Source organism: Elephas maximus, chromosome 2 (genome assembly GCF_024166365.1).
Source record: "Elephas maximus indicus isolate mEleMax1 chromosome 2, mEleMax1 primary haplotype, whole genome shotgun sequence".
NCBI lineage: Eukaryota > Metazoa > Chordata > Mammalia > Proboscidea > Elephantidae > Elephas > Elephas maximus.
The window spans coordinates 72,021,526-72,046,357 of record NC_064820.1 but is presented as its reverse complement, the minus strand read 5'-3'; the positions used below and the strand labels follow the sequence as shown (position 1 = coordinate 72,046,357).

General features: G+C 39.7%; 1 protein-coding gene across 12 annotated transcripts in view; it reads right to left on the bottom strand.

The window, feature by feature from the left end:
* Window positions 1–24,832, bottom strand: part of MAST4 (microtubule associated serine/threonine kinase family member 4) — a 721,413-nt gene that overhangs the window by 174,011 nt on the left and 522,570 nt on the right. Inside the window, exons 1-2 of one of the 12 annotated variants that reach the window (XM_049864824.1) lie at window positions 18,153–18,258; window positions 17,433–17,540 (exon numbers count right to left, since the gene is read on the bottom strand). The exons of 10 other annotated variants lie outside the window; for them this stretch is intronic. In XM_049864824.1, coding sequence (XP_049720781.1) covers window positions 17,433–17,540; window positions 18,153–18,256 — 212 coding nt within the window. In that variant the 5' untranslated portion in view covers window positions 18,257–18,258. Of the gene's footprint in view, window positions 1–4,580; window positions 17,109–17,432; window positions 17,541–18,152; window positions 18,259–24,832 lie in introns of those variants that run through there. One more of the 12 variants, XM_049864855.1, reaches the window with a different exon arrangement.

Here is a 24,832-nt window from a genome sequence, read left to right as displayed (position 1 = left end):
AAGATTTACAGCCTCGGAAACTGTATGGGACAGTTCTACCCTGTCCTACAAGGTCACTATGAGTTGGAATCAGCTTGATGACAATGGGTTTTTTAGTTCTAAATTAAAACCTTAAGACCAGGTTTCAAGTCCATCTCTGTTATTTACCAATTTGAAACCCTGGTTAAAAACAAACAAAAAAAAGTTTGCTATTGATTCAATTCTGACTCATGGCGACCCCATGTGTTACACAGTAAAACTGTTCCATAAGATTTTTTTTTTTTTTTGGCTTCTGCGGTGCCACTGGGTGGGTTTGAACCAGTGACCTTAGTATCCTCAACTTTAATTTCCCCATCTTACAATGAGGAGTCTGGACTGGGTGTTTCAAAAAGTCTCTTCCAGGTTAAGCCTTCTATGATTCAGGTTTCAACATGTGATTCTGTACGCCCAACTTGAAAACAAATAATAATACCCTGGATGAAACTTAGATGTCCATATATTTTAGTCCATGATATAGGGTTAAGTCTTTATAGTAAAAAATAATTTCAATTATTCAAACTATCTCCCTAAAAAAGCATAAAGTATCATTTAGAAAGTTGCACAATTTAATTCTGAAAATTAAATGCTGATTTTTCCCAAAGGACAGAGGGTAAAGGAAGATGTGCAGCAGATGGATTCACTGTTCCCCTATGGAGAAAAAAACATTTCTACACCTTGCATAAAATATATTAATTGGCCTGCCATCTGGAAAGCCTGCCCACATACATAAGGGATAAAGTTTAGACATTGAGGTTTTACATTTAAGTCTGTGGGGAGATGGTAATTGGAATCTGAGTTAGCAATAGTGCTTTTAAAGAAGAATTTCCAGAGAGATCTGGATACAGGTAGAGAAGATCAGGACCTGAAACTTAAGACCATTCAAGCTGACATGCTGGTGTCCCAGGCCCCACCCTCCGTCTGTACCAGGCAGGGCTACATGTTAACACAGCTGCTTTCACAGCGTGGTTTTGAATGCTGCCCCATGATGTCACAATTACCCCTCCCATACCTTCTTGTGTACTACATTGTAAAGCTGGCTATTAAAAAGAATCTCATTAAGAGAAAAAAGAAAATAATAATAAGAGATACAATAATATATGAGTTTTGTGGTATGCGTATGCATGTACATGGGGGGGGAAAAAAAGAACCTTGAAAAGATAACTTCAAAATGTGAAGAGTGATTATCTTTGAGTACTAGGATTTGAGGTATTTTTTTTTTTTTGCTTTATGTTTGTTTATATTTTCCCAATTATTCATCTTTAGCATATATTAAGTTTATAATTTATTTTAAAACCTCTATAAATTCCACTAAAATTCAAATATAATAAAAGCTTTAGAAGGATTTGATAAATTCTTTTAAAAAGCCAACAAAGTACCTTGAATTTATCACTTATAAAATGCATGTTTTGTCTAGTCTTTGCTTTCAGAGAAAATTCCTAAGATTGCTCCTGGATCTCTATACTTATTTTCCAATAATCTATGTCTTAAATTTCACTCCTTCCAAAACTTCGACCTCAATGGCCCTGTTTTCTTCCCCAACAGTTGACCTTGAATTATTTTTAACCATTTTCTGCTAGTCTTATCTGTTTATTTGTTTTCTTACAACTTCACCTACGTAACATCAAAGAAGTTATTATTATACGTTAATAATGAATCACACAGTTTAGTTAGTTTATGCTTTTCTTTCAAACATCTGGAAGCCCTGGTGGCGTAGTGGGTAAGAGCTACAGCTGCTAACCAAGAGGTCAGCAGTTCAAGTCTACCAGGCCGCTCTTTGGAAACTCTATAGGGCAGTTCAACTCTGTCCTACAGGGTCTCTAGGAGTCGGAATTGACTCGACAGCAACGGGTTTGGTTTGTTGGTTTTTTCAAACATCTTATTCTGAGGCATTTTGCTGGTACCTCACATCACATTATCAACCTTGTAATTAACCTATGTTTTTTAATCATCTTCCTCACAAAAAATAACTTTAAAAAAGGGTGACTAAATGTAACATGGCATCCTGGATGGGATACTGGAACAAAAAAAGGATATTAGGGAAAACTATTGTTGTTAGCTGTCCCCGACTCATGGCAACCCCACAGCAAAATGTGAACACAGTGTGGAGTATAATTTTAAAAAGGAAGAGAGGAGAGCAATACAAAACGTTTTATTCCTATCCTATATCAGCATTATTAAACTATTAAAAAATGGTTAAAACTTTCCCCGGTGTTTGGAGGTATTCTATGCCTTAGTCGTGGTGGTAGTTATACAGCAGCACGTTTGTCAAAACTCAGAACCGCACACCCTCAAAAGAATGATTTACTACCTGGAAATTATGCTTCAATAAACCTGACTTAAAACAGTAAAAAACAAAAACAAAGCAAAACAAAATCCTAGCTGCCTGGACTTTGTTTTTCTTGGGTGAATAAATACAAGTGGCAAACCGTATGTCAGTAGGACTCTGAATAAGTTTTGGGCTTGGATTAGTGTCCAAGAAAAACACCTTTAACATTTAAAAAAGTACCCTAAGGGAAAACTTCTTTTACCCACCTGTAGGAAGAGGCAGCCATTTCTGGAAAGCAGCCCATACATTACACTACTGGGCCAAGAGATTTTGCGGTTTAGAGAATTCTGGACGCAATGTCTGTGTCTTTTCCATACTGTAGATTATTTATAGTTTATTCTTACACAATTGCTTAATGCCTAACAAAAATGTTACTTCTCAGTTGTCTAAATGCAATAATTTCCAAAAGAAAAGATGTATTTAAGGGAGAGCCATCAACTCATCTCCTTCTAAAGCCACAGTTAACATTAACATATTCAAGAGGGTTCACTATTTTTTAAAAAATGATGAAAAAGCCTGTAAATACCTTATTTTTACACAAGTAATGTGCATTTTCTACTTTCCTTTGACAACTGTGCCCTCCCCCTGTGAGGTATTTTCTTAAGCAAGCTATGCTAATTTTTTTACAGCAACATGTAAAAAGAAATTGGAATAGAGGCGCTTATGAAAATACCTCACAGGCGGAGGGCGAAATTGGCAAACAAACGTAGAATGAGGTCATTATATAAAAATACGGTAATTCATCTCTAAAACTCTCCTGGCTCATCTTCTCTGGTATCATTCTCATTGTACTGCTTATAGAGGCAAGACCTTTTGTCCCTAGTATGAAATGAATTCTATGCACTGCTACAAGAGCAGCAAGGAGTTGGGGAGATATGCATAATACATACACTCATGTGAACGCACAGGATTTTATAATACAGAAAGAGAAATCTCAGAAAAATAAGCATGGGTACAGTGGGGTGCTATGCTGCTCATTCAAAAGGCCTGTAAGATAGCAGCTGTTCAGAGCTACGCTGCGAGCAAAGTTTCAATTTTAAAAGCACAAGCCCACTCAAACACCATTATAAACCGCAATGCTTTAAAATGAGGAAATTACAGGAGAATACATATACAATTTCCATTAACAGGAACCAGAATCAGCAGGTGGCAATTTTAAAACAAAGTAAAACCTACTTCCATTTTTCACTCTCTTCCCTCAGACAGCAGGTGGCATTTCTCTAGAAAAGACCTACCTCATCAGGGCTCTATACCTCACAAATATCTTTTGAATTGCCAGAAGGCTGCCGTTTGATAAAAATTAAAACACTAAAATGTTACTTCGCAAACGTTATTTTCACTAATTAGAATATTGTTGGAGCTATATATCTCCGTTGGAGACCGGATAGGATAGTTAGATTTTATCTGATTCACCACTTACTACTGGTGAGATTTGAGACTGGTTACAAAATTTTTATGAGCCTCAAAGTTTTCATCTATATAGCAGATGTATTAATATAGTCTTCACAGAGTTGTTATAACGATTAAATGAGACAACATATACCAAAATGCCCCAAGAGATATTCACTCCCTTCTCTCTCCTCCTTGGCTGATTGGTAGATCTCCTACCAATTATTCCACGTTACAGCAATTCTTTTGTCTACATTACTTTTTAACCACAATAGATGAGATACTTAAAGGAAAGAATCACGGCACACACATAACCCAGTGATAACCATAATCCCAGTCATACAGCAGGTACTTGGGAAATATCTGATACATAATGACAAATGAGATGATGCAATAAATCCCCCGCCCTGAACCATGGGAGACAAACTTAGTCAAACTAAGTTATTAGGTTATTAAGTTTCAGAAAGTGATTCAGGCTCACCCAAAAGCTCCCAACACAGTAAGAGTCCACAGTGATGCATGACTCATAAATAACCCCCTGCGAGTATTTTCAAATGTAATCAACTTTTTTCAGTGGTTAATCCTCCAGCTCTTGGCTTCTGGTTCTTCTGTCTTTTTTGCCCAGTTTAAAACCACTGGACTCCTCTTCAGTGCCTCTAAGGCAACAAAGAAAGGGAATTGAAAGAGGAGCTGCACAGCCCTCCGGACTGGGGCTAACCCTTCCAATCCAATCCCTAAGACATTTTAGAAATTCAATCTATGACTAGAAGGAAAAAACAAAGCAAAACAAAAACAAAACCATTTTAGCCTAAAAGGCCTGAAAGTAGAGTTTAAGATAGATACACACCTGGGACTTCCCAACAAACTCCATAACTGCTGGGCCATGAATCCCCTCCACACATGTTAGTTTCCCTATTAAATAGATTTGAAATCAAACCTGTTAAGTGGCTGAACGAACAGCTACAAGCCACTGCCTGCTGGACACACCTATAAGAATGGGAAGGTTGTTTCTGCGGCACCAGGCTGGGCATGTCGCTTACATGGGAACCAGAGAACTGGCTTAAAAGGAGGACTATAATCTTTTTGAAACAATAGGTCATGACGAGCTTCCTTAATGCCAAAATAAGTACTTAGAAGTGACTTCTGTTAACTGAAAAAAGTGTAAAGGGCATATATATTTACTCTGGCACGAATACAACTTTTCTGAATGCATCTATTAGTGCCAAGAATTAGAACCCCTTTCTTCATGGATTTTAAAACTGGGATCCATTCCACTAAATATCTTTCGTAGGAATGGCCTTAAAACGTTACATCATATTTATACCTAACCAGTTCAAATTTTAAAACACCCTAGGTCTGATGTAAGAACACAGACTCATTTCAAGGTTAAATCTTAGAAGGTAAGAAAAACCACAACTGCTCTTATTTAAAGAATTTCCTTTAAGAAGCCATCAAATGATAGATAAGTAATCAATCACAATTTTGAACACAACTGAAATCTACTACCAGGAGGTTATCTTGGCAATATTATACTGGTAAAATGGCATAAAAACTGCTAAGATCCTAGAACTGGACTGAAGAGAACAGCTTTTCAGCTTAAAAATCCTTGCTTTCAAAAGTTTATTAGTGGTTTACCACGGGTTCAGGGCAGCAGATAATGGGGAAATTTTGTTCAGGGGTACTGCATTTTCTGGTTTGGAGTGATGAAAAAATTTTGGAAATAGTGGTGATTGACAGCTGCACAACATAGTGAATGTAATTATGTCACTAAATTGTACACTTAAAAATGGCTAAAATAGCAAATTTCTTATTACGTGTATTTTACCACAATAAAGTTAAAATAAAGTCTTTGACAGGAGAGAAGATACCTATTGAGGAAGAATGCTACATATCACACAGTAAAAACATGGCTGCTTTTATTCCTTACTAATTCCGTCGTTCAAACATCTAACCCCAGACAGCAATTCCTAAAACAGACAGGACATTATGATTCATAAGCACAGAAGCTTATTTTGCAGAAACCAGAGCGGAGGTATTACCTAAAGTACCCCTGAACTACCCTACGCTCCACCTGTCCTCCCTCTGCCACTGGCCACTACGGCCATCTGAGACCAAAGGAACTAAATCCCTTTGCTTAGGAATCTATCAGGAGTCCTGGTGGAACAGTGGTTGAGAGCTTGGCTGCTAACCGAAAGGTCAGCAGTTTAAATCCACAAGCTGCTCCTTGGAAACCCTATGGGGCAGTTCTACTCTGTCCTGTAAGGTCGCTATGAGTCGGAAACCACTTGACGGCACATAACAACAACAATGGGGACCTACTGTTTATGGAAAATGCAGATTCAGAATCAACCATTCAACTTACTAAGGCCGGTGAGCTTGGCTATCAGCCATTTTGCAACCTGTCTGTCCTTTGGAGAGGCTGAGCATTGGCAAATAATTTGTGTTTCTCATGATTGGTACTAGAATGGAGAATACCAAATGAGTAAAACTGATCCCCATATGGAGAAAAATCTACCCAACGTGGCTTCAATACCTCCAATGCACCGGGTCTGACCTAGGTATCCACTTGGAAAAGTCTTTGCTTTTGTAAAAGTCTTGAGATTAGCCAAGTGAAAGTAATATTTTTAAAGGAATATATCTCAAGTTCCAAAATCAACAAGTCATCCAAATCAGACTTAAGAAATAACATTACATAATAGTCACTTAATGGCTATTGTTTTACAATAACAAAGGTTTCATTTATGGTATTTCCTAGAGTGCTTTATTCAGCTAACAGTTTTTCCCATGACAAACACTATTTTTTTCTTACCCCCTCCATATATCTGTAAAAGTGAAACATTCAATAATTATAATTTTCAACATAGAGATGCTCACCATCTACCTTTTAACGGCATGAATGTTAAAAGGGCATATGTGATTTTTATGCAAGCTATGGATTCAGTGATTTTTTTCAAATTTAGTAGCAGAGAACTTCAACAGTGGCTAGATAATATTCTAATAGTGACTCTTAAGGGAAAAAAATACAGTAAGGTCAAAATTAGGGGCCTGAGACAGCAACACCCACTGTAATATTTAAAATTAGGCAGAATAAAACAGCAAAGACAGCTTCAGCAAAGAGTCATGCTAGCAAAATAGGCCTGATGAATCCATCAATGTTCTTTCCTCTCTAATTCTATGACCCCAGGAGACCTCAGCAAGTTTTACTAATCTTCATGTGATCTACTGCTTCCTCATTCCCTCTACCCAGGTGATTCACTCAAAACCTAATACATTACCTTCAAAAGATACCTGCAATTTGAACCTCTATGTCAGGTTAGAAAGTTTCTAGGGACATGGGGCTGGTTCTTATCTCCGTAGAACTAAAAGCTTATTCCAGAACTTCAGGATAAAAATGGCGGACGGCCTACTAAGTGTCAAGATCTAGATTATGTCTATACTGTTGCCTAGAGTTAGTTTCCTAAGACAGCCTACCAGTACCAATACCAGTTGCCACGGAGTCAACTGCGTTAGAGTAGAACTATGCTCCATAGATTTTTGATGGCTGATTTTTCTGAGGTAGATGGCCAGGCCTTTCTTCCAAGGTGCCTCTGGGTGAACTCAAACCTGCAACTTTTGGTTAGCAGCCAAGCAAATTAACTATTTGTATAACCTAGGTACTCCTAAGAAACCCTAACCTACTAGCCATAACCTGTTGCCAGTGAGTTGATCTGACTCATAGCAACCCTATAGGGTTTCCAAGGAGTAGCTGGTGGATTCACACTGCTGACTTTTTGGTTAGCAGCCGTAGCTGTCAACCACTGTGCCACTAAGCCCTAACAAAATCAGAGTCACTGCTGACTGTAAGACTACAAAGTCGGCACAATGTAGAAAGACCCAAGGTTCCATAAAAGCAAGAAATGAGGTGCTTAAGAAAAGAGATGAACATTAATGACTGCCTATTCTTCTTTCCAATCTATTTCACCTTCAAGTGGCGGTTCAAGTGTAAATTCTGTTTGGGTCTTTTTTTCCTTAAAACAAAAACAATAGGACATTTCAGTTTGATATTCGTATAATTACCTTCTCTAATAAGCATGTCCAATAGCCATTAGTGTAGCTAAAACTCCCACTGGTCTTCTCATTCTATTAATAAGGTTTAAGGTCAACATTATCAGAATTGACAGCCAAGTTCACAAGGGAACTTTCCTAATTACCAGGCAGATAGAGGAAAAGAAAATGAAGTACCAGAACTACCAGTATTAACAACCATGTGAACTTTTATTTAGAGATCGCTGTAGTTTTTTTGGGTATTTACAAAATGTTCGAGGTATCATAAAAACCAAATCGGTACTATATAGCCAAGACTCCACTGATGGAGACTGACTCCACTTGTAATAAATGGTTTTAGGCACACCCTGTGCCTACCTTCAAGGAGCCCCAGTAGCACAGCGGATAAGCGCTTGACTGCTACACAAAAGTTGGCGGTTTGAACCCACCAGCGGCTCCGGGGGAAAAAGATGTGGCAGTCTGCTTCTGCAAAGACTATAGCCTTGGAAACCCTACGGGGCCATCTGAATCGACTCAATGGCAATGGGTCTGGTTTGGGTGTTGGTGCCTACTTTCATCCAGGTAGCCCCAGGACCATTTCAATGTCTTGGTTCTCCTACTTAACTTTCAAAGGGATTACTCAGCTACCATGACATTCTCAAATGACTAGGCAACACGTAGTGAAGACAGCTCAGATTAAATAGCTTTGTAATGCTCACTGACACTAAAGATGGAGGTGTATGGGAGAGTAGGGGTTCAGCACCTCCATCTGTAATCTCCCTGAGAAACTAGCCTATCCCCATTTCAACCACTAAAAGGCAGTATCTCCCAAATTATTCAGAATAAGCCCTATTCTAAGCTTTTTCCTCTATGGGCCATTCCTGCATAGAGGCTCAAATGATTTCTTGACCCCGACACTCATCAGCTGTCACTCCAGAAGGAAGATGGTCTCTACCTTGAAGCTTATTTACAATTCATCTGTTTCAAAGATATTACTTAGGCTTCTGACAACTGGATATATGTGTAAAGAGAAGCAAGTCAAGCAATAAAAGCATATAATGTTCTACCTCCTCGCTGTAACTTATCAAGGTACCACCCACCCTTTCTCTGTGCTTTGGGAGTTAAGACACACACACACCCTTACGATGTTGTCCAATTACAGCAATGAATAGCCCATTTCTCCCCATGGAGCATATGCTCCAGTTTTGAACGGTTTATTTTTAATGAACTTCTCTGAAAAATCTACTTTTTGCTTTTTCACACATTTCTCTCTCTTTCTCTCCTTTCCTTTCCACAAAAAGCCTACACATTCAAGGAGCAAAACAATCTGTAATCTCCTGTTGTAAGCGTCACACTAGAGGCTAGAAGCATCATTTCTGAACTATGCATATTCCTGCTCGTGTCCTCTGTATCTGGTAAGCTTTAATCGGGTACATGAGGCACTCAATCTATGAGAACATGATTCTGAGTGGGGCAGCCTAGCTCTCGGCAGAAATAGAAAGACCTGCTGAAAGCTCCTGGCTTGTGCTCTCAGCTTTCTCCTCTTCTCCAGGAGTAGCCCTTACTAAGTTGGGGGTGTGGGGGTCATGAAAGAGGGCAGCAGGGTTGTCTGATGGAATATTACCAATATTGGAAGCTCACTGGAGATGAGAGAAGGATTGAAGGGCAGGCCCTGCAGTGATATGCAGGCCTCTTCCAGCTGCAGAAGATACATTTGAGAGCATGAAGAGAAGGATGAAAGGAAGCAGTTATGAAACAGGCCTGGGCAAAGAACGGAGTAGGAGGAAATGGGCACAGAGACTCAGGGAGGGGTAGAGCCTGCAGGTCAAGCGTTTAGAGGAGGAGCAACAAGTGAAGCTGGGTTTCAGTCATCTCAGGAATAGGCTGGAAGGGAAAGGCGTGGGTATCAGGGGCTCAGGAGGAGAGGAAGTGGCAGTAGATGGGAACTAGAGATGTGCAGAGCCAGGGCTTTAAAGAGAGAGAAACTCCAATTGTCAAAATGTTAGAAAGGAGATACTCATAAGGCTGTGGAAAGGCTTGAGCTTCCAGAAGGAAGTGAAAAGGAAATTGCCATTGCTGATTTGGGTGATGAAGCAGGCAGTAAACATGAGCAACAGTGAGTAAGGGGATATGATTCAGAAATGAGGGCTAACAGGCCAGCCATGAATGTGCACAGGCTAGGACGCAATGATGTGTTCCTGCTGTATTTAGCTCCCCACAGAGAGTTGTTGCCACCCATCGTCTCCAATTCTTCACTTGTGTACCATTTCCTGGCCTGTCAGCACACCCCTCACATACATACACATACACCCCACACTCATCACTCTGCTACAACTGTTCCTGCTGAAGTCATCAATGACTTCCCAGGTGCCAGACCCAACATACACATTCATTTCATCTCTCTATGGAATGGCAGTGTTGACTATTCTCCTCCTGGGATCTCTGGGACAGTGCTCTTCCGGTTCCCTGCCTTCTGGGACTCTCTTCCACAGACTCCTTCTCTCTGTACCTATCCAAATTCCTGCCCCCTCCTTAAATGGGGCATTGTTAGCTCCCTCACAGATTAATCTATTTCTCCGATGGTCTGAATGATGATTCCCAAGCCTATTATTTCTGCTCCAGTCTCCCTGGGTGCCTGAGTCTCTATAGCCCCCTGCCTGCCTAAGAGACCCTTTGTTTCCTGCTTCAGAGCCTTTGCTGTTCCCTGTGCCTGGCCCCGAACTCTTCCCATGGACAGCTCTTTCTCATCATTTCAGTCTCCCCTTAAAGGTTAACTCCTCAAATGACCATTGCTGACCACATTATCTAAAGGAGCCCTCTGCCTCCATGCCTGCACTGTTACTTTTTCTTCTCAGCTCTTGCTACATACGTCCTTTAGTACACTGACTATAACTTGACAATTGGCTTATTTAGCTGGTTGTTTATTTGTAAGGTCCAAACACTCTGCCTGTCTTGTTCACTACTATATCCCTAGTCCAGTACCAGGTACACAGTGTGAATACTGGCTGAATGAAAGAATGAATACCCCATTGCACCAGCACACAACAGGTGCTCAAAAAAATGTGGATTTAATGGATCTTTGGGGAGATAAAAGTGTACAAGTTCTTGTGGTCCTCCCCACCCCATTCTTTTTTCCAGGTGGTTCTTCCGCCTCCCTGGTCCCCCAAGTCAAAAACCCTATGAACATTGTGGAATCTTTCTTCATCCCTCAGAACCAATGGCTCATCAGCTTTTGTCAATTTTATATACTTAATATCTCTCAAAGGCATTATCTCGCCACATTCTTAATTCAGGCCTGCATAACCTTTCAGATAGGCTGCTGCAATACTTATTTATTGGTTTCTAGGTCTCACCCCCACCTTTAAACTCTGCAGTGATGGTAGACACTCATTGTCCCTCATCCACAGGATAAAGGCCAAGCTCCCTCAAATATCAAATGGCACCTTAGCTCCTCTCCCCAGTCTCATCACTGGCTACTCATTCTGTTGTTGTAATGACAGTAGTAATACTAATAACTAAGATTTATTGAATGTTTTTATGCACCAGTCATTGAATTCAGCATTTTACACATATGAACACATTTTAATCTTTATAAAAGCCCTGTAAGATAAGTAATTTAATTATCCATATTTTATAGATGGGGCAACTAAAGTACAAAGAAGTTAACATACCCAATGTCAGAGTCGAGATTCAAACCCAGAGTGACTGGTTTGAGATCAACCCTCTTAACCACTATGCTCTATTGCCTCTTCAGACTTTATGCTTCAGCAACACAGAGTTATGCTGCTGGTTCTTTACGTTCCAGCAAAACTGAGCTATGTCACTGATTTCTGCTACCAAGGCCACCATGCCTTTGTATACACCATTTCTTTTTCCCCTTGGGAAGTCCCTGTCCTTCTGTCTGATAAATGCCAACCTATCCTTCAAAACCCCTCTCTGGTGTTGCCTCCTCTATGGGGTACCTCTCTTGGCTCCCTAATATCAAAGTTTCCCTTACCCATTGACAACTCCTGTGGCTTGTTATGTACTTTGTAAATATTTCATTGCCCTGGTTTGCAATGATTATCTACATGTCTTACTCCTCCTGGACTGTGAACTCACTGAAGCATGCCTATGGCTTTAGTCATTGGGTCACAGTGCCCAGCATACAATAAGTGCTCAATAAGCGTGAACCTAACTGAGGTTCAGGGAAGAAAGAGATGAGTGCAATATCACCAACACCAGGAATCCAAGGGCAGGAGAGAAGTCTATTCTTCACACTCTTTTAGGACATATTCATGAACGAAAAAAAGAAAAACTCACAAAACACTACAGATGTTTCTGAAGGGAAGAATCCATGTGCATAAAAATTCAACACATTCTGACAACTACAGCAGTTAGTTTAAGATCTCTCAATGTACCTGCTGTTCGTAGCAAGTGCTAAGTGATGTGAATTCAGCAAAACAACTTCATTTTTCCCGTGGGTCCTTGGAGTTGCTGGCTCTCAGAAAAACACATTTAGAAACTTGCTCAAAGTGATTCACTAAGTCACATACTATCCAACTGCATGGCTATGGGTTATTGATTTAGGCGTCACTGAAGTTTCCAGATTATCATGTGAGCCAAGTAAAAACATGATAGATGCCTGAACGTGAGGATTAAAGTCCAAGTATCTGTACTTCATTAAAACGGAATGCCCACCTCCAAACTTAGCAGCATTTAGAAATCACCTGTAGTCCTTTATTATACACTGTGGGAGAAAGGAGAGGTAAGTGAAAGAGAAAACTGACTCCTTTCCCAAAAAGGTTTTTAACCAATAGGAAAAGAAAAGGTGTTATAAACGTAAGTGGAAACATGAATGCAAGCAAACTGCTTTCCATTCCAAGTTGTGAGGAGATGCTCAAGGGAATACAACATCTGCAGAACTGTGTAATTTAAAGTCGTGAAAACATGCAATCTATTACTTCAGTTTAAATCAACAACAAAACCTCTTGGATGAAATAATCTGCCTACATTTCTGTCCCTCAAAGCAGCAGGTAGATGGTGGTACTGCGACTGCCTTGAGGACATAGGGAAGGGGAAGAAGAACAAAGCCAGTCATAAAAAAGAAACCATTTCCAATGGAAAGGTATGAGCTTTACAGTAAGACAGCAGACAAAAGTAAGTGTGCATCGAGACAACTCAGCATGTACTGCAGTAAAGATTAAAATGAATGGCACAATATACCGTCTTAGGGATGTGGGACAAGGAACACAGGTCTTCAGTTAATCAGTGCTATGTAATAATCTGAAAGAGTCTAGTCTGAGAGTAAGGTTGTAGGCTTCTTTTCCCAAGAACTCAGGGTGTGATAGGCCAAGGTAGGGCTCAGAATTAGAAGAGAAACCTTAAAAAGTACACCTTTAAAAAGTTGTGTGATAGGTATATTTACAAAAAAAAAAAAAAAAACCAAAAGAGTAGCTTCTGAGGCTGCTTATGTACAACCAAACATCTCATGGGATTTGGTTTCATGGTTTGGAAGTTTAGGGTCATGGTTTTATGGGACATCTCAGTTAATTATCCTAATAAAGTGTTCAGTGCTTCTGCTCTATTTTCTTGCATGTTGCGTAGTGCCTGGGGTCTTAAAAACTTGTATGTCGCCATCAAAGACAAAATAATTGGTCTCTATTTGCCTGGAGCAACAGAGGAAGAAGGAGAGCCAGGAATAGGATGAGGAAATGGATGTGTGGCTAATTGCCTCCAGGAACAACTGTGTCCTTTGCCATGAGACCAGAAGAACTAGATAGTACCTGGCTATCATTACTGAACATTTTGATCAAAGATTCTACAAAAGAACCCTGATCAAAAGGGGGAAAATGCAGAAAAGAATTTCAAAATCTCCTGGAATCCAGACTTTCTGGATCCATGGAGGCTAGGTGAACCCCTGAAACTACTGCCCTGAGATAATTTTTAAACTTTAAAATAAATATATCCTCTGAAAACTTCTTAAAACCGAATAATAGTTCAGCTTAACTAGTAAAGAATGTCTGTCTTGAGCATTATGTGCTTTTAAGACCTAGCTATATGGGATCAAAGTGACAACAGTAACTGTGAAGATCCGATAGGAACCTGAGGGGACAGTGAGTTTATTTTAATGGGGGAGGAACAGCTCAGAAAAGGAGAGTGAGAATGGCTACACAATCTGAGGAACGTAATCAATGTCACTGAATTGCACATGTAGAAACAGCTGAACTGGAATACGTTTTGCTCTTCTCCTATGCCTCTTCTGAGTCTCCTATTCCAGGGCTTTAACCTGTAACTTTTCCCATCCTGAGTCACCCAAATTTTAAACACTCTGGTCTGTTCCAGTTTCACATCCTAGGCCATGACTGAACCGGTTCTAAGCCCTGGATGAAGCAAACTAAAAGGCTTCTGTAAGGACAGTTTCTACCATAATAAAGGTTTAAAATGAGTCCCTGGATGGTGCAAACAGTTAAGAGTTCGACTACTACCCAAAAGGTTGGTGGTTCGAGCCCATTTGAGGTACCTCAGAAGACAGGTGTAGTAATCTACTTCTGAAAGTTCACAGCCTTGAAAAACCTATGGAGTAATTTACTCTGCACTCATGGGGTTGCCAAGAGTTGAAATCTACTCAACAGTCACTAACAACAAAAGTTTAAGGTCAAGAATCTGAAAATATTCAACTTCTTTTTCTTTTGTTTAAGTGGTACAAACCCCTGTTCCAATGTGGTTTAAGATGGCCGTTCACAGGATCAAAGCTAGATTTTACTCCTTCATAGGCTTGATAGACGTAAGAAGTTGATATTAAAGATCAAGTTAAGATGAAGCCCTCTGGATTACACAGAACAACTAGCTGGGATAAAATATGCAAAATGAATGATCTATAGGACAAAGTCAGTGAGTGTGCAGAAAAGAAGTTAAGTCTGCGCAGGACAGATATTCAAAGAGGTAAGGCAGGTTGGACTGAGGATGAGGGCAAGGTGTTCTTATCTAGAACACCTCACGATGACTGGCAACAGGAGAGGACAATACGGGAATGAAAAGATCCTTTAAAAAAAGATATTCAGGGTACCTGATCAGCCAGGTAGGGAAGAAGGTTAATGTGTGGGATGTGGAGAAGCAGACAGAACTTAGAGCAGTTAAGGGTTAGGTCACAGAATGGGAAGAGTCACAGTGTAAACATATGCTATGTGTCCTTAGGGAAGGACACAAAGCCAGAATTGATCACTGTATAATAACAGAATATAACAGCCATGTATACTGCCCTGCAGAGGAAGACATTGCCCTTCATCTTTCTGAATCTACATAATAAATATAAAATGGTACCAATCCTTAGAGACATGCATGACTGGATGAAAGTATAAATGATATTCAGGACATACATTTCCACACTCCGTGAATCCTAGCAATCCCTAGTAACAAACAGGCTATGCAACCTCTACTCTTGAAAGGGAAGAAGAAAATCCACCTCCTTTTGTTTTGTCAAAGTGAACGATATGGGTGCGTGACTATGACCTTGGGACTGGAAACGGCCCTCCCACACTATGTCATTTGTCGGGAAGATCCCAGTTTACTTAAAATGTAGGCTCTCTGCCAATGTGAGCTGTCTGAATTGGAGATTTGGAGGGAAACCCTCAATGAGATGGACTGATACAACAAATGCAACAATAGGCTCAAACATACCAACAATCATGAAGATGGCACAGGACTGGGCAACATTTTTTTCTGTTATAACTGAGGTTGACATGAGCCGGGTCCGACTCGATCACATCTAACGACAACGACATGGCTGGATAGACATTCACCTAAAGCCAAGGTCAGCCCAGTCTGAGAATTCTTTATGAACTGACTCTCTCAGTAATACTATCAACAGGTAGGTGAAGGGGCAGAAAGGCTCCAGCTACTACTTTTCAGGTTCAGACACAGGTGCGATGCTAGAGCAGACTCTCTCTCCAAGAATTGGCTGCATATAATTTTTTTTTAAGAGCCAAGGCTGCACAACAGCCAGGACCTCATCGCCGAGAAATACTAAAGGGCTCCTGTCAAACTGAAAAAGGGAAGAAGTTATAGGACTTATGGCCATGAGGAGAAGTAGCCTTGTTCATTTATAGAGCATATGTCTGTTCTACTTTATTAGCTGTTTTGGGAGCTTTGTGTACAGATGGCCCAGCATGAATAAAAATGACCAACACTAAGAGTATCTCTGAACTTATTATATGGCAGAATAGAAAAGTATAGCTACACTATTTAGAAGGCACAACTTTATAATTTAACATGGTTTAGCAGTATCAACACGGTTCAAGTTGCGCTAAAAAGTATGGCTTTAAATCTGCCAGATATCTCTTACACATGTACATAAAAAAAATTAAAAACAAAAAACAAAACCGATGCCGTCTGGTCGATTCAGAGTCAAAAGCAACCCTACAGGGCAAAGTAGAACTGCCCCATGGCATTTCCAAGGAGTGGCTGGTGGATTTGAACTTCTGACTTCTTGGTTAGTAGCCAAGCTCTTACCCACTGTGCCACCAGGGCTCCCACACATACATACACATATAAATGTATGTATACATATACGTGTACATATACATACACACACACGCAACGAGTGTGAGAGAAAGGGACAATATTCCAGGATACTTTGAAAATATAAGAATATCACGGGAAGTTTCAAAAGAAGAAAAAAAAGTTACTACATTTTCCAAAATATTACATTATCTACATTTATGCCACAAAAAGTTACAGGTATAACAAAACACAAAGAACCATTTTCTTGTATTCTGTGAACACTGGAGTATAGAGCTTACGAAGTCCCAAATCTGATAGCCTGCATCCTGTTTATCTGACCGCATGCACCATTTCTCTCATGCATGCTCACGTGTACGTGCAAGGCAAGTTTTAAAGAAAAACAAAGAATCTGTATCTACACAACTTGGAGGGTGTGTCTCTCTAAAACCACGATCCCACCTTTCTGTGCTGGGCACCAATATGAAAAGAGGAGAAACTCCTCCTTTAAAAATCATGTTCTCTTAACCTAAGTGTCAGCAACTAACTCTGAACTGCCTTTCACTTGTGGCATGAGCTTCATCTTGACTTTAAAATTCTTTTTTGCCCCCACCGATTCTGTCAAATATATATTTCAAAATGAAAAGCCAGCCCTGTGTTAGCCGTAAATGTCAGCAAACCAGTAAAAACCAAATGACAAAGTGAGGCAGACCTGTCTCTTTAAGCAGACAATACGAAATACGCTAATTCGGACTCTCTTTGTACATATATCTGCATCTTATAAAGGTCAAACATTTAATGGAAAAGAACACCTGAAAGGCTCTACAAAGAATCAGAAGCCCTGATGTCTGGGTGAATGAAAGGGATAAACACGATCAGATCAAAAAGACAGACTTAGACAAAAGTAGCTCCTCCCCGCCCCCCCCCCCCGGCTTCCCACCACTCACAACTGAACCTGGTCTTGTTACCCACATTTCAAAGGAAGAATTCGAAGAAGTACATTTATCAGGATTATCCAGGAAATCCACAAGGATGATGGGATACCTGAAACGGTGCCCCCCTAACAGGGTATAAACTTTTCAAACTGTCACCCAATAAACAAGCCCCCAGCTACTAAGAGGCTTGGGCAGCCAAGCCCACGGGTGCCTCGGAAGCGAAAGCATTCCCGCACCAGGAAAAGGATCCCCCGCGTTTTTACCTTTGTGTTCGCCGAAGCCTGTTCCCACTCCTCAAATGAGGCAAAGTAAAGTTTGAGAGGACAGTCCAAAAATTGGGGTCAGACATATCCATTTCTATCTTCAATTCACTGCAGGTTCAAGGCCATAAGACCCAAACAGCCGGGGATTAAAAATAAATAAATAAAAGGAAAAATGAAAAAGACAAAAAAGATCCCAATTATCTACTCACTCCCTCCGGAGGAAACGTGATGTGAACTATGATCTCAAAAAAACTTGGAGTATGCCTGAGAATCACCCGTCCCGTCCTAGTCTTTAATTAATACACAGCCATTTCTCTAAGGTTCAGGAAACTTATTTCCTCTTGGGTTTGCCCTCTGTTAGCCAGCTTTGGCCAGCTATAAACAGTAATTACAAGAGTTTAGCCGTGTGTTCTGCTCAAAATGCTGTCTGTGTGTGATTCAGTCCAAGGTACTTTGTCATCTGTTTGGCAGATACCATTTGCAACTCCGAGAGGGGGTGGAGGAAAAGCTACTATATTAAGTCTTTGGTTCCGGGAGGCTGTTGCTTACCAGCAAAAGCATTCACATCCGAACATGCCCAGTGCTAAGTTTCCCCTTGGGATCTAATTACAATGAAAAGAATTTACATAGAAAAACCCTTCTTTCCCCTTCCCTCCCCAAAAAAGGAAACTTAAAAACATTTTTAGAAAATTGGCCTATTAGAAGACTTGAACCTGATACCTTTGGCCAGTCTCCCCGCGTTCAGCTGAAACGAGAGCACGGGGACCCTTCCTAACCAGAGAGCCCAGGAAGACACTCCCAAGTGCCCCCACCACCCCCGGCATTCGCCCCGCCTAAGGAGCGGGGACTTATGGGAAAGACAGCTCCCTGCAACCTGTGCGCGCCCAGGACGAGTTGGCACACCTAAGCATCTTCCGCCTCCTCCACACCCCCATCCAAAGCAGTAAATGGATCATTCCTCCCAATAAATAAATAAATAAATGGAGCTGCTGCTCAGGAACAAGGTGAAGTGTGTGCCGCACACACCTGAAGGCTCATCTGTGATTCATTTCAGAATGGATCACAATTAGACACTCTGAGGGAAGTCAGTAATTACCCTTTACCTAGACGCTGTCTGTTGTATAGGAAAACCGCACACGGGATACCACACTCAACTAAAACTTCAGTAAACTAAATTTATGAGTTGAACATCCATCTAATGAATTACTTGAGTACACACCTGTTTGGCTTCATGGACTGCAACTACATATCTAGGTAATAGTCAACCACTGCATATTTAACAAATGCTAGCATTATTTTCCCCTCCAGTATATTAGTTTGAGAGGAAGGAATGAAGGGAGATGAATCAATGTTATTGTTTTTTTTTTTTTTAAGAAGACATTGTATTCAAATAACTTTCAAAACCTACAAATGCTCTTATAAAATTGTATAAAGAAAAAAATTAGAAGTTAAATTAGCTTCCTTGTCTATTGGAATACGGCAAGAGATATTGAATTAAAAAAAAAAGAATTAAAAATAACTTCTCAAATTTGGCTTAGTCCATCCAGTAAACTGGGAACACAATTACAGAAACAGGAGAGGGGAGAAAGAGGGGGAGTCAGGTGACAAGGGGGGAGTGGTAAACAACAAACAGGGATCCTGTCTAATTCTTGGAACCCACATAAATATTTTCACACCAAGGACTTCTGATGATAATTCTTATGCAGGTCTTTCTTTTGTATTATCTCCTCACATTCTCACAGAGCCTTCTCAGAGCCTTGAAATCCACAGACACAGAGAATATTTTCTCAATTTTACATTTGAAAAGCTGCTCAATTTTCCCAATTGCAAAATGGGATCCTTAATGGGACCAACCTCTAAAAGGATTGCATAAGATAACATACATAAAACCCTTCATTCAACACACTGCACATAAATGTTGGCAATACAGAGAAGCTAAAAGAATACCGTACCAAGAAATCTAAAACTGAACCAGAGGGCTCCTCACTTATGCCCTCTACTCTCATGGTGCCTTCAGCAAGACCCTACTGAGGAGCTGATCACATGTATTATAATTGATTCTGTTCACTGTTGTCTTTCCTATTAGTCTGTGAGTTCCTCAAGGGTAACGCCATGTTTTATTGATCTATGTATTTCCAGAATCTAACAGGTCCTGCTTTCTGTAGACGTTTAATGAATGCATTTTGAATGGACACACTTTAGATGCTCAGGCATCTATTATTTCTCTTATGGCGCCCTGAAATTATCAGTATTAACAGGTCGATTCATTTTCTCAAAGAATCCTGAATTCTTAAAAAGCCCACGAGGATGTTTTTAAATTCTAAAGACACTTTCATATTGACTCATTTTAATCTCTACACTGTAATGGGAAAAAACATTAGTGTTAACATTCCTTAGGTCTTCATGAGAATCTAAGAAATGCTCACAATCAAAACAAAGGGGGAATCCCCTTTAAATTACCTCCCCAAAAGGTAAGTCCAAGGAATAAATTTTTGTGCCCACTTTTAGGTATCCAAGTTGAAGATGGATAATTAGATATTAGAGAAGGCCCAGGAAAGAGCTATCAAGATGGAGAGCAGAAACTTGAAATCAATATATAAATTATGGCTTGAAGGAACTCTGTGTTGAATGGGGAATCTCTGGATGGTACAAATGGTTAACAAGCTTGGTTTCTAACTAAAAGGTTGGAGGTTCAAGTTCTCTCAGAGGTGCCTTGGAAGAAAGGCCTAGAAAACTGCTTCCAAAAAAAACTAGCCACTGAAAACTCCATGGATCACAGTTCTGGTCTCATACATGTGGGGTCAACATGAGTCTGCGCTGACTCAAAGGCAACTGTTTTTTTTAATGTTGAGTGGAGAAGAGAAGATTTAAGGAACAAATGAGGGCTGTCCTTGAATAACAGAAAAACTACTACATGGACAAGGGTTTGGATCAAAAGATAAAAAAGGATGAAACAAAAGGTGGGGACTTCCTCTAGGGGTGTTTGAGTAGACGTTACACAAATACTTGAAGGAGACACAGTGGGCGGATCACAAGCTCTGAATGGGATCAAGACCTGATGACTTCTGTACCTCTGTACCTAATATTCTTTATGGTCCTTCTAGAAAAGCTCGGGCATTTGAACATCACTCATAAACGTGATAGCAACTGAAATGGATAAATCAGTAACAAAATACATCTTTTCTTGACTGAATCATGGGACTGCGGGCAGCAGATGTCATTACTATCTCATCTCTGGGCATTTTGAGAAATATACCATGCAAATTCTCAAAGGGGCTGGGAAAAGACATGGCTATTTTTATTTATGTTGACCAGACATGTATGAGCCCAGAACTGTGATCCATGGAGTTTTCAGTGGCTGGTTTTTTTGGGAAGTAGTTTAATATGATTTTTGCTTTTAAAAGTTTTGGAAGACTTTGGTTTGTATCTAAATTTAAAAAAGCATATAAAAAGCTAAAGTGCACAAGGAGTCAGAAATGAATTAGTTAATATAGTGAAAGTGGTTGATACATTCCCACACTAGCTTAAGAGTGGGTGTGACACTAAAGCGTAACTTGTCTTCTAACCTGTTTGACTTGATCTGGGAACCTATGATTCAGAAAGTAATGCAGTCAGTAAACACAAGAATTAAAACTGTCAGAACTACTGACATTTTCCTACAGATGAAATGATTACATGGGCAGAAAATAGAATATAGTTTAATTGTGGTAAAATTCCTGCTGCAGAACCAAGAGGGAATTGAGATCATTAGAAACTGTCAAGACTATAGCTAGTCAAGGTCAGTACAGATATTCAGCAAGATTTTCCGCTTATTGCACAATTCAGCCTGAGCAGCAATGAACAAGCGTTATGATCCAGAATGCTCATTCATTTAATCAGGATTTATCTTATTTACCTTCCTCATAAAAACAATTATCAGCCATTGTTTTTATGAGAAAGATAAATACTATAAGAAATAAGTTCGTCATGCTACTAAAGAGCTAGCTTAGAAAGAAATGAGTATTTAAGAAAAGGTCAAATCCTTCACTAGTCACCCTTTTCTACATGCAAAAAAGTCCTAGTCCTTTTAACTGACCCAGATTCTGGTGTCTACTTCTCACCCTCGGCCCCATGCTCATTCACTAGGGTTTTTTCCATTACCCTACACTAAGCTGTGTTAAAAGATAATATCCCTTAAAATGTCAAATAATATGTCGAATAATAACACAAGGTAAAAAAGATTCAGATTTCTAAAGTGCGTGGATAAAACAAAGAAAACAAAATAAAGCTGATTTCTCTTTCCTGATAGGCTGAACAGAGAACTATATATTCCACAAGGGAGGGTTGAAGGACAAGGTGTGAGCAGGGAAAGAGCATATTGAAGACTGACCAGATGGGAGGAGAATACAAGATTGTCCTCAGGCGTTCTCTGGATTCCAGGGGAATCAGAGGCTCAGAAAAGAAGGCAAATAACCAGTAACTTCACAAAATATTTCTAAGAAAACAGGTAGAAAAGATAAATGGAACACCTTTTTCCCAAATGAGTGACTCCTTGACTTGCAGGCCAGCCCATAGGACTGGGGTCCGGTTCAGAATCAATATTTATATCATTCTAGCACCCCAGCCTTTTGACTTTCAAGCAGGGAGAAGGTCTAAGTGAAGCCCTCAGGCTCCAGCTGATAGAGCTCCTTCTGATAGAGAAGAGGTGGGCCAGTTGCCAGAAAAGGTGTGGTATCCTTACACAGCTAGAGGAGGTCTTCCTGGCAGAAGGAGGTCACTGGGAGAGATGCAGATAGGAGTGTGTCTCTCCATCCTAATTCAGCCTTCTGGAAGATCAGTTAACACATCACTGGGAACACTGGCCTCTAACAGAGTGAGCAATCCTAATTATGGAGCCTAGAGGGACATTTGGAGACTAATGCCTTCATCTGACACTTAGAAAGGCTAACTGGTATCTTGTTTGAAGACAGAACTTAGTTGCCACTTACGCTAGACAACTTTCCAGGAAATCCCTCACACCCACTGGTTTAGGTATCCTTCTGCTGGGCTCTGCTCCTGAGAGCGCCTGCTTGAAAAGGCTCTCACACAGTTTCAAAACAAAAAACCAGTGGTTTGTAGATATGTCCCCCTTAGAATATGAGCTCCTAAGGGTAGAAGCTGTATTTCATTCATCTTTAAATATTCAACACCACCTTTCAGATGAATGTTAAGAAGAGCCAGTTAGGAAAACAGAGGGGAACAGAAAGGGAGAAGAGAGGAAGAGAGGGAAGGATGAAAGATGGATTTGCTCAGAGTGAGACAGATACGAGATAGCAAAGTTAGGGCAAGAATCTTGATGTTGCGAGGGCTGACCCTACGTATGTTTTAAATAAATAGCCTTCTTGTTTATTTGAGTTTCACAAGTCCATTTCATTATTTATATATATATTCTGTACCTGTTAGGCAGTATCACTATTGTCTCAGATTTCAAAATGTCAAAAAAAAAAAAAAAAAAAGACACAGGGTGTGTATAGCAAATTGTGTGTATATATATATATACATGCTATATATACACACACATATACATACACACACATTTACACACACATATATACACACACATACATACATATAACTAATAAAATGCTAAATACTTTTTGATGTTAACAGTGAACACCAGTTACCAATCATTTCATTACACTCTCAATCTGGAGTTAACTGCAAGGACATGCTGTTTCTTGCTCCAGAAGCTTGGGTCTAAGGTACATCATTTCTCATACAACTCCTGAGCATGAATTACAGTGCAATTATAAGAAGTGTCAATTTGGTTTAAGTGGGTCAGTGTGGTTATATTTAGCCCATTAGTAGCTGACACCGAGACCTTTCTGTAACATAAGATTAAGGTTAATTTATCAGTTCTTCTTTTCTTGAGTATTTTTCCAGGTCAGACATCTAAGGCTATGGGAAATTATCCCATTAAAAGGAGACGTAAGAGTTTCCATCAAAGCACCACATAAGGAGCATAGCCAGGTAGAGATGGCAACTGTGTGCCTCTGCAGCAATCAGAGTTTTAGCCCATTGTTAAAGCAGATTCAAATTCTTCTAACAATCAGAATGCAAGATGCCAGTGAGGATATGGGATTTTTTTGACTGAGGAGTTCTCAAGCAAGCTTCAGTACCTATATTTATTAAGATATATGGGTTTTGGGGCATCATTTTTATACTAACAAAAAATTTGAAAGAAATAATTCATAGGAGAAAAAATATAAAGTCAGGCATGAAGTGTTCACTTTGACTACTTATCACAGAAATGCAACTAAAACATCAATGAAGTACCTGTGTAACTGGCAAAAAATAAAAAGAGATAATATGTTGGTTAGAATGTGGGGAGATAAGTATTCTCTACCAACTTTCTGGAAAGCAATTTGAAGAATGAAAATACAACACTAATATACACATATGCATACTTGTATATGTGTATATATAAATACATGTATATATATACATATATTGCATATATATGTGGGCATATATAAATGTATATGTATGTATTTTTGTGTACATATACATATGAACACACATATTTGAACTTTAATTCCACATCCTGGAGTTTATACAAAGAATATAATCAAATATGTGCACAAAGATTTCTGCATACTAATCTCAGGATCCCTTTTGGTTTTCCATCTCCAGCTCTTTGCACATGTCATTATAATACTTTACTTTGTCCTCTTGAGCTGCCCTTTGAAATCTTATGTTCAGTTCTTTTACTTCATCAATTTTTACTTTTGCTTTAGCTGCTCGACGTCTGAGAGCAAGTTTCAGAGTCTCCTCTGACATCCATCTTGGTCTTTTCTTTCTTTCCTGTCTTTTCAATGACCTCTTGCTTTCTTCATGGATGATGTCCTTGATATCATTCCACAGCTCGTCTGGTCTTCGGTCACTACTGTTCAACGCGTCAAATCTATTCTTCAGAGGGTCTCTAAATTCAGATGGGATATACTCAAGGTCATATTTTGGCTCTCATGGACTTGCTCCGATTTTCTTCAGTTTCAGCTTGAACTTGCATATAAGCAATTGATGGTCTGTTGCACAGTCAGCCCCTGGCCTTGTCCTGACTGATGATATTCAGCTTTTCCATCCTCTCTTTCCACAGATGTAGTCAATTTTATTTCTGTGTGTTTCATCTGTGTGTTCGCCGTTTATGTTGGTGAAAGAAGGTATTTGCAATGAAGAAGTTGTTGGTCTTGCAAAATTCTATCATTTGATCTCTGGCATTGTTTCTATCACCAAGGCCATATTTTCCAACTACTGATCCTTCTTTGTTTCCAACTTTCGCATTCCAATCGCCAGGAATTATCAATGCATTTTGATTTTATGTTTGATCAAATTCAGGCTGCAGCAGCTGATAAAAATCTTCTATTTCTTCATCTTTGGCCTTA